This window comes from Thunnus thynnus, chromosome 5 (assembly GCF_963924715.1).
Source record: "Thunnus thynnus chromosome 5, fThuThy2.1, whole genome shotgun sequence".
Classification (NCBI taxonomy): domain Eukaryota; kingdom Metazoa; phylum Chordata; class Actinopteri; order Scombriformes; family Scombridae; genus Thunnus; species Thunnus thynnus.
Genome location: NC_089521.1, coordinates 32,834,895 through 32,846,073, shown reverse-complemented (window position 1 = coordinate 32,846,073; position 11,179 = coordinate 32,834,895). Strand labels below are relative to the sequence as shown.

Here is an 11,179-nt window from a genome sequence, read left to right as displayed (position 1 = left end):
ACCATCTTCCAGATTCAGTCCGGGGTGCAGACACCCTCTCTATGTTTAAGAGTAGGCTTAAAACTTTCCTTTTTGATAAAGCTTATAGTTATATCAGCCCTTAGTTATGCTGCTGTAGGCCTAGACTGCTGGGGGACTTCCCATGATGCACTGAGCTCCTCTCTCCTCCTCCTTTTGGTTATAATTAAATGATTTTATCAGATTTAATTGATTGACCGTGAGCCTCCTGTTCTCAGACATTGATATGTATATTTTTACTACGTCCTGAGTGTGTGTGTGTTGGCGGTCTCAGCACTGACCTTGGGATGGTAGGCGTGGCAGGACTCGGGACGCCGCCGCACCTTCTGGGATTTCATCCTGTTGCACTTCACTGTGGCGTTATGTTCACTGCCGTTAAGGAAAACAGAGCGCTCGCTGCTGGAGACGATAACTGGATATTGTTTGGATAATGTTTTTGATACCGAACGTCAGAGTTGTTAAATTTTTAAACAGAAGCAGGATGTTTCTACAGGTTTTAATACAACATAGAGTAAAAATTTAGTGCCAAAGTATGAAAATATGATGGAAAACCAGCAGGGATGATATGACCTAGAAGTATTTATTACAACACATTCTTTCATTCCTTCCCAGCAGTGTATAACAATAACTGCTGATGATATAATTCATCAAATTAATGAGACTTGGACCCTCGTTGGAAGCTCATTAGACAAACAGATAAACTCAGTGGTCAAATGGAGCTTTTTCCAGCTGAGGCCTTTATCTGAGTCCAAGTCCTTTATTTTTTATCATTTAATGATTCTGAGAGGGTTATACATGCTTTCATCTCGTCCTGACTTGACTGCTGTAATGCTCTTTATATTGGTGTTAACCAGGCCTTCATCTCACGCCTACAGCTGGTCCAGAGGAAGATTAAAGCACTGGCTCTCTGTATGTTTCAGGATTGATTTTAAGATTTTATTATTTTCCTACAAGTCATTAAATGGGTTAGCTCCAACCTCCAACCTCTCTGACCTTTTACAACCACAAGTCCCATCAAGGTCACTCAGGTTGTGGCCCCCAAAGTCTGGAATGAGTTGCGTCTGCATGTTGACTTTTTAAATCCCGTCTTAAAACACATTTTTATTTCTTTTAACTCCGTATGAGAATCACATTGTGTTTGTCTTTTTGTCTGTTAAATTGGTCTTTGTGCTTTTATTGTGTTGTTTTATGGCTTTTGTTATTTTGATTGTAAAGCACTTTGGTCAACTTGTTGTTTTTAAAATGTGCTTTATAATTAAATTTGAGTTGAGTTGAGACCGAGATGTGGCAGGAAATGGATGAATGGATTAACCTACTGTCTCGCTGTAGTTTATAGATGTAAAACGTCTCCTGACAGCCGCAAACACATAAAAAAAACCTTCCAACTAATGTTACTGTCTACGGCAGGAAAGACAAAATATTCAAGATTTTGCACATGAGATTTATATCTTCTTAATACCTGTAAGGCTTTTTTTTCCAGGTAACTCCATTCAATGCTTTTTAAAGACTTTTCAAGACCTTCAGATACCTTGTATTTAAGTTTTAGGTCATATCAGGAACTATCTGACCTAACAATACGATTATAACTGCTTTTAGTACTTAATACTGTCAGATTGGTGCTACAAAACATTTTTTGACCACTATAAAAAAAAGGTTTTGAAGTTTAAAACCCTTTCAAGAGACAAACAGACTTAACTGTGCTTCATGAGTGACTCTCTGCGCTGCAGTGACTAGAACACGACCCTGAACTATACTGATCCGTATCAGCATCAGACCAGATAAAGAGGGACAGAGTTGGTTGTTTTCCAGTAAATAAAAGGATATATTTGATCTCTTTGGGGTCCAGCAGAATGGGTCCGTACTGACGAGAACAGTCGCAGTCGGCCTGAGTCACAACCAGAACCAGATTACTGTCAGGAATCTGCTGCACCACGAACATCCTGAAACACAACAACAACAATCCATCAATCATCAATGAACTGTATCATACACATAACACTCACTACTGATCAACATACACATTAACAGTTCAACAATAACCTGTCGACTAACCCGCCAGCGTCTAACAGCACAATATAATGACCTCATATGAATATGAATAGCTTATAATGTCCCAGGAGATAAATATACACACAGTACAAACATAACATCATCAGTCCATGTCAGTTAAAACACTGTATTTACTTTATATCCTACATATAAAGTAAAATATGAGGATTTTATTTATCATGAGTGATATTTCTCTTCCTATTCAAGCTTTAGAAATATATTATGACACAATTATCAAAATGGTATTGATTTAGAGCTTCATCTAAATCTGTAACATGAACTTTTTACAACGTGTGTTGTAAATGAGGAAAACAGAGAATTAAATTAATTTTGTTTTCCATCTTGTTCAGTTTATAATATAAATAATATTCACAGATTCTGTTATCTTCACCCACACACATCCGTCTCTCCCACATTCAATATGTAATCTTATCTGCATCTTATGTGCTTCTTCCTGTTTTTCTTTCTTTTAGTCATTAGTCAAGTTGATAAAAACAGTACAGGTCAAAAGTTTAGACACATTCTTATTCAAGTGAATGAGTATTTGTATATAACACATCTTTTGGCTCTATTCTAACTGTTAAACTGAGCAGGAAGTGACTCATTGCCATCTGTATATGAACCAAAATGCTCAATAAAACATCCACCCCAGATCTGTATATCTATCTATATATATACAGTACTGTGCAAAAGGTTTTAGGTGCTCTAGATGTTTCTTATCTATAATACAACACAATCAGGGAGGCATAGGGAGGTTTACTCAACTTTGTATGAAGTTATCTGATCAATAAAAACTATTCATGGATTTATTTTGAAACATCCTCACTTTACTTTTACTGCCTAAATCCTTTGTCCAGTTCTCACTTCTTCAATGAGATGTTTGATGGTTAAGACTTGGTTTTAGGGTTCAGGTTAGTGGCAAAGGAATGTATTATGTGTGTGTGTGTGTGTGTGTGTGTGTGTGTTTGTCGTACTTCTGGCAGCGTCCACACTTGATGAGGCTGTTGGCTTCTCTGACAGACGAGTCGTACATGAAACCGGGATACGCCGTGTCGCAAGGTAGCAGCGCCTCTATCTTCTTCTGCTTATGAGCTGAGACACACACACACACACACACACACACACACACACACACACACACGTTATTAAAACCTGCAGGAACTAAAACTCATTTTCATCTGATCTCATTCAGTAAAGAGAAAACGAACATCGAGATGTTTGGTGGACTCACATGTGTGGTAGCCAGCCTTGGCTGAACGGATGAAGATGGATCACAGAGGATGAAGAACAGAACGAGGTGATGACGGTGAAGATGGGGATGAAGATGATGATGTCATCATTTTGAAGACAGATGTTTGTAAATGAGACAGAAGGCAGTGATGACATGAGTGATGGAGGAAACAAACACAACACCTGTCTGTCTGTCTGTTCACAGCTGTTCTGGCTTTTATGTTTTGTATCTTATTTTGAAGGCTGCTGCTGTTCTCTGGGATCTTATTTTGAAGGCTGCTGCTGTTCTCTGGGATCTTATTTTGAAGGCTGCTGCTGGGATTTTTCAGTAAATGTATCACGTCAGGTTGTTGTAAAGTTTGTTTACTATGTGTGATGTGAATTCATGCTCTGCAGAACTGTTTTATCATGAGGAAGGAGTCTGTACAGAGCTGAAGTCTGTGTTCATGTCCTCAATGATATATTTAAATAAAATCTCAAACTGCTGAAATATGATGATATGACACCAAAACATCAAAACACAAAAGCAAAAAGAAAAACCAGCAGAGGACTGAGGATGAATACATGACTCAGCGCTTTACTTGGCAGAAAAATTCAAATTTTCTCACAAGCATAAATGTACTGACTGAGTGGTTTGACCTTCACACTTGTGCAGTGAGCAGATGATCTGATCTAAACTCGTCTTACCGTCCACAAAGTAATCAGAGTGCCAGAGACCACAGAAGTTAAAGTCCAGCAAGAACCTGAACGGGAGAAACAAACAGAACGAACTGTAAAACATCTGAAATCTCTTCATTTTCTGCAGTGACAGAGAGAGTCGGGGTTTCTGGCACAACTTCACCTACTTCCACAGAGAAGGGAAAGAAATCTAAAGAGCTCAAACTCCAGCAACACTTGTAGTATATAGAATAACTTTATTGCTATTAGTCATCATAAAACACATTACAAACTACATTGAAATAGAATAGGTTTGGTATGAAAACAAAAAGGTAAAAAAATATAAAATACAACCAATCTTTGTAGATTCCCTGTTGGCTGATATGTGTCTGGATTTACATGATTGGTTGTTTTTTTATATGTTTTTACCTTTTTCTAATGTGTTTTATGATGACCCTGTTTAAGGCCACAAACCAAATCTGTTGGTCTAACAATAAAGTTGATATATTTAAAGTATTTTACAAGTGTTGCAGTTGGAGTTTTAACCTCTTTGTTTTCTGAAATCTGTCTTCTTGTTCCTTCAGAACAGTTTTTTTTCCATCTTGCCGACGAGCTCACAAAAGTCAAGACAAGATAAACAGAGTCACATTATTTCCTTCAGATAAATGAGCGGTGGATACTTACATCAGCGCGTTGGAGAAGAACCATCTTATTAACGCCGCGATGCCGTAGAACGGCTGCAGGAGGAAAAACAGAGCAGTGAAAATAATGAGAACTGAATCATTGAGACTCAATCTTTTTTTCTTCATGAGTAGAGAAAAACATCTTATACAAGCTGCTAAAACACGTACAATCAAGATTAATTACGCACTTAACGAGTTACTGAAGGACACCAGAGTATTGAGCTTTATTTATCTGTTGTAAATTATTTTATAAGAATGTGTTTGAAACTCTGAAAGCTGACTTTTTTTGTGTAAATGGATTTTAGTTTTAGTTTTTATACCTGTAAACTCACTTTTTTGCTGTTTCGCACCAGTTAAACAAACACACATAAAGCAGTTAAGTGTAACGTGTTGATCTGCAGTGATGAGACTCACGCTGAGCAGAGGTCGAGCGCTGTTGGCGTGATGATGACTGTTCTTACACATCGCCTGGTAGTCGAACAACGACACTCTGTAAACAAAACAAACAAACATTCAGATTAACTTCGGTAACATCTCGTAAGTTTAAATACAATAATAATTATGATGCTGACGTTGGATTTCTTACAGATGTTTTCAGTTGACACATTCATCCAGAATATAAAGTGAGTCCATAAAGTCTGGTGATTTTCTATGTTTTTCTTCTTGTCAACAAATCTCATGTTTGGATCCAACCAACAATGAACTGATCTACTACCTGATATATCTTATTCCTCCGTTGTTGACCAAAACTATTAAAAACATGTCAGTGAGTCACAACGCTGCACTGGGTGACATGTTCCTTCATCATGAAGAGTTTAGTCATGTTAGCTTGTTTAGAAACGGTTCCAAACACTAATAACAGCGTTAAGTTTTCACTCCCTGGAGAGTAGTTCTTTGTAAGACAGACGCCACTGAGCATGTGCAGGAACACGGTTCTGTTTACAGCTTCACTAGCTTGTTGAGCTACATATCACAACCTCTTGACTTTGTTCTATATTATAAATTTCTCAAAGAACTTGGGTGACGTCTGTCGTACACAGAACTACTCTCCTGAGAGTTACGATCTCATCGCTGTTATCAGTCTTTGGAGCCGTTCCTGAACAAAATAACGTGACCCAAAAATATAGAAAATCACCAGACATATCCTTTAAGACTTATCATTTTAGCCAAGCTTTTGATTCATGTCGTTTTTTTTTTTTTGTGCTTGTTTTCTCTATGTAAAGTGTTTGTTGGTCAAATGTTTAAAACCAACAGAAAACCAACCAGAGAAAAAAATGATAGAAAAGTGACTGTAACAGACAAACTATTTCATAATTATATTAAAATTTAAGGGACTCAAAGGCAGCTGTATAAAGGCTCGAGTCTTTAGCTGGGATTTAAAAGTGGTGATCGATGAGGAAGATCTGACAGTGAAGAGCATAAAGCATCTGTTATAAGAGCATAAACAGAGTATGTGCATCATTAACTCTGCACATCATCAAGTTGACAGAGTAGAGACAGGACACACAAACTGCTGTCTGACACATAGCAGTGTCCTTTATACGACCACCAGATGGCATCAACGTGTTTCAAACCCTCAAACACACACTGTGACAAAATTTGTCAAGTCTGTCTTAAAACAACAGCCAGGTGCCCAAATGAACACTTAAAAGGGAATTTGCTGGCTGTAATAATTGCTCCTGATCATACTGACCATTGAGAGATTCCTTCATGATGCAGTTTCAAAGTAAGTGATGGAGGATATAATCCACAGCTCTTTAAATAAATTCGCTCTTTGTGTTTTTATCCCTTCACTGCAGCTCATTAAAGAAACACTGTCCAGGGAACAAAAGGGAAGGATATCTCTCAGACTGGCATTATAACTCAGATATATAACTCAGACAGCTGGAGCTTCATATTAGCTTCAGATAAACTTTTAAATACATTTTTGCAGTTTGTCTCCCATCACTTCCATTGTAAGGTCATTATGAAGGGATCTTCTAATGGTCAGTATGAACAGGAGGAATGATTACAGCAAGAAAAACATGTTTCACTGATCATTTGGGCTCCTGACTGTTGAAATAAGACACTTGAAATATGTGAGTGTGAGCAGATTCAAATCAAGTGTTTTTTTTGTTTTTTTTTGATGACACTTCTCTTGAGAAAACTGATTATTACTGATTACCTAACAAGCTTTCTAAACAGCAAACCTAAAAAAAGTACTTTTGTCAGATGTCGGCTGTTCCTTTAACAGAAAGAAAACAGAGCAGAGAACAGTAAAAGCAGCAGTCAGTCGTACTTTTTGAACATTCCCATCTTTATCAGCGACGCCATGACGGAGCCATCCACCGCGCCGAAGAAACGACCAATCTGGAAAGACAAGATGAAGGTGGATATTTGTTATTCCAGTCCAGCGACATAATCACAGCACAGCGTCATCTGTCAATCAGCAGTGACGGATGTATCTGTCCGGCTGACAGTCGCAGCAGCGCTTGTCATGTCAGTGAAAGGAGCTTCTTAAAGGACACATATTCTGCACATTTCCAGCTTTATATTTATATTCTGGGGCTCTACTGGAATATGGATTTTATGGTGTCTTAAATAAAGGTTTCACAAATCAGGTCGAAGTACAGTGGTTTCTGATCTAGACCTGGTCTAATGTGGTCTGGATGTGAAAAAAGAAGTGATATCCCACTTTTTTGCATTTTCACAAATACAATAAAGGTTTTGCACAAATCTGAAACTGTGTTTTTAAGACACTTCAGCCTCTCCATGGTCATCCACAGTCTCAATGTTCGTTTGGGCTCCTGACTGCTGGTTTAAGACAAACTTGAAAAATTGTGAATCTGTTGCTTAATGTCTGCAGGAAACATGTTTTCTGAAAGTCTCCTCTGGTCTTCCGCCCACAGAAAAGATGTTACATTAGAGGTGTAACATTAGAATCACAACATTTTGACTTAAAGAGAAAGTAAAAAGTGTTGCATCAGAGTAAAAATACCAGGAAGTTGCAGGATGAATAAAACAGATGATGTGAAGTTAACAATGATTTTAAGTCAGTGTGTGTGTGTGTGTGTATTCCTCACGTTGTGGGGACAAAAAGCACATTCTCTTAATGTAAATCATTAGTTTTAGGGTGAAAACTTGGTTTAAAGTTGAGGTTAGTTTATGGTTATATGAATATAAGTCGATATAATGTCCTCTGAAGTGATGGAAACATGACTGCGTGTGTGTGTGTGAGTATGTGTGTGTGTGTGTGTGTGTGTGTGTGTGTGTGTGTGCGTGTGTGTGTTCAGTGTCCTCTCTGGCCCTCAGTAGCAGCAGTCTCTGAATTATTCAGATCGTTTTGTCTCAGCAGCTTTGTTCAGGTTTACAAGCTGCTCTCTGGCCACAGTTTGTCTCCGTCTGGACGGGATTTTCCCAGCAGCCTCGGAGGACTCGCAGGTTGCTGAGCGTTAGCAGTTGGACGCTGTTCACACTTAACACTTGACCTTCTGTTTACCTGTCAGCAGAAGCAGCAGCAGAGGCTAAACACGCTGCAATAAACAAAAAATAAGAGCACTAAAAGTGTGAGAGTCAAACTGCTGCCAGGAGCAACGAGCAGGGAGCGACACACAGGTTCAGCTCTGCTTATAATCTCTGAAAGGCTTCGACCAGAGAGGGGTCATTATATTCAGAGATACACTAACAGCCTGACACTCAGTCGAGCTAAGAAATGGAAAAACAAAACAAATGGAAATGTCTGTCTGAACAACAGATGAAAATATCTCACCAACAACTGGATGGACGGAGATTTAGCTCTGATAGTTACGATCTCAAGAAGATCAATCTTAATGACGTTGATAATCCCTGACAAATTAGCATGCTACACCAACATGCTACAGTAAATGCTAGCATGGTAAACTTGTTAAAGAGGACATATTCTGCATGTTTCCAGGTGTATATTTATATTCTGGGGCTCTACTGGAATATCTTTGCATGATTCACAGTTAAAAACTCCTTATTTATCTTCTACTGGTCCTTTATGCAGCCCCTCAGTTCAGCCTCTGTCTGAAACAGGCCGTTTTAGCTCCTGTCTCTTTAAGGCCCGCCTCCTGATGAGCCCACTCTGTTCTGATTGGTCAGCTTCAGGAAGCTTTCTCCGGCTCCGGAAGCTACGTAAACAAACTATAGTAGCAGGATTTCTGTACTTTTTCTTGTTCTTTACTCCAAATGTCAACTTCTCAAATCCATCCGAACATGTTGGAGCTGAAGCAGATCTGAAATATGAGAGTGGACAACACATAGAAACACCTTAGCAACCACCTCAGCAACCACCTTAGCAACCAAGGCTACAGACGGACGGCTGTTTATGAGCATGCGTGACGAGCCGACGTCAGCTCGTCAGCAAGGTAGAAAAATACGCCGCAACTGAAGCGTTCAGAGCAGGTTGAAGCCCTGACTTTTGACTTACAGGCAGCATTTCTACATACGTTCAACTCAGGTTTTGAAACCATATTTAGTCACAAAAAGCATAACGTTACTATACCAACAACCAATATGTCAACATGTGGGACTGATGGAAACAATGAAGGGTTGAACCTGACAAACTGAGTCTGAGATGTCCAATAATCCCAACATAGCTAGCTAACATGCTAAATACTAACATACCAAAATGCCAACCATTACATAACATGACATTACATAACATGACATTTAACATGATGTTAGCATTTATTATGCTAACATCCATTTGTTGTCAAGATGTACAGTCAACACATGCATATTGTAAACATGTTAGCAAGCTTACATTACCAGCTCAAAGCGCAAGTGCAGCGCGAGTTTATCTTAAAAAGTTGAAAGTTTAATAGTGGCAATGTTATTTATATAGCACATTTCATTACAAGTAAGCTGAGTGGGCTTTACATTGAAAAGAAAAATATAAAAATATGGGCATAGACATGAGAACATAGCATGAAGCATACCACACAGCAATTAAAAACCCCAAAACATCAACCCGATTAAATAGAAACCTCTGCCCTATCACACAGCCGCACATGTAAGCAGCTGTACAAGAAACAAGTGCTACCACACAGGGACACACACACACACACACACACACACACACACACATCCAGTAATTAACTATAAGCCTGGGAGAAAAGGAGAGCTTTGAGTGAGTACAGTTGTGATGGACTGCAGGTCAGCAGGACCACAGTAACTGAAGGTAAAGCTGGAAGACGTCCACCTGATGACCTGAGATGACCTGATGGGAATATACTGAGGAGCCAGAACCATTAAAGTAAGCGCTTTATAGACTATTAGCAGGATTTTGAAGGTGGTTCTGTGTTGTACCGGGAGCCAATTGCCAAGTGATTTCAGTTCCGCAGTAATATGTTGAAATTTTAATGTACTCGTAAGGACTCTAAGCTGCTGCATTTTGAATGAGCTGGAGCCGTCCCACTGACAGTTTGAGTAATCCTGCAAATAGAGCGTTACAGTAGTCTAACCTGCTAGAGATGAATGCATGAACCAGTTTTCTCAGTCAGTTTGGGATATAAATGCTCTTAAGTTTTGATAATGATAATGTGATTTTCAAAATTGAGATCAATATCCAAAATAATGCCGATGTTAAACTGACTGAGTCTGAGATGCCCCCAAAATCATCAGCACACCATTAAAACTATTGACTGAACTCCTGTCAGCCTCAGGTGCCTCAAGATAAATCCTAACATGGAGATTATTAACATCCTGCAGGCATTTTAGCATAATTAAAGCACAGCTGAGCCTAAGTACAGTGGTGGAAGAAGTACTCAGATCCTTTAATTATGTAAAAGTACCAATACAGAGGAAGTACACAGATCCTACTGCAGTAAAAGTACATAAGTATTATGAGCTTGATGTAGTTAAAGTATTGCAGTAAAAGTACATAAGTATTATGAGCTTGATGTAGTTAAAGTATTGCAGTAAAAGTACATAAGTATTATGAGCTTGATGTAGTTAAAGTATTGCAGTAAAAGTACATAAGTATTATGAGCTTGATGTAGTTAAAGTATTGCAGTAAAAGTAGTGGTTTGGTCCCTCTGACTGATATATTATTATATATGACATCATTAGATTATTAATAGTGAAGCATCAGTGTTAGAGCAGCATGTTACTGTTGTAGCTGCTGGAGGTGGAGCTAGTTTCCACTACTTTATATACAGTTAGCTAGTTTAGTCCAGTGGTTCCCAACCTAGGGGTCGGGCCCCTCCAAAGGGTCAGCAGATAAATCTGAGGGGTGGTGAGATGATTAATGGGAGAGGAAAGAAGAAAAAACAAAGTTCTGATACACAAATCTGTTTTCAGTTTTTGGACTTTTTCTCTAATCTTTGATTTTTGCTGAAATATTGGATCATTTGAACATTTATTGAAATGAAAGCATGTGAGAAGTTTAGAGGGAAAAATCACTATTTGGTGGAGCTGTTAACAACTCATAGACATGTGAAATGTGACCCCGACTACACACTGCTTTTTGTAAGACGTCAAAAGACAAAAAGGTTGGAAACCACTGGTTTCATCTTTAACAATGTGTTGTATTTTAAAAG

The 11,179-nt window shown here is 38.6% G+C and overlaps 1 protein-coding gene across 1 annotated transcript in view; it reads right to left on the bottom strand.

Moving 5' to 3' along the window:
- LOC137183651 (voltage-dependent calcium channel subunit alpha-2/delta-4-like) overlaps positions 1–11,179 on the bottom strand; it is an 85,929-nt gene that overhangs the window by 2,517 nt on the left and 72,233 nt on the right. Inside the window, exons 32-39 of the mRNA XM_067590844.1 lie at positions 6,916–6,986; positions 5,052–5,127; positions 4,639–4,691; positions 3,985–4,040; positions 3,299–3,319; positions 3,042–3,159; positions 1,843–1,958; positions 300–382 (exon numbers count right to left, since the gene is read on the bottom strand). Coding sequence (XP_067446945.1) covers positions 300–382; positions 1,843–1,958; positions 3,042–3,159; positions 3,299–3,319; positions 3,985–4,040; positions 4,639–4,691; positions 5,052–5,127; positions 6,916–6,986 — 594 coding nt within the window. The remainder of the gene's footprint in view (positions 1–299; positions 383–1,842; positions 1,959–3,041; positions 3,160–3,298; positions 3,320–3,984; positions 4,041–4,638; positions 4,692–5,051; positions 5,128–6,915; positions 6,987–11,179) is intronic.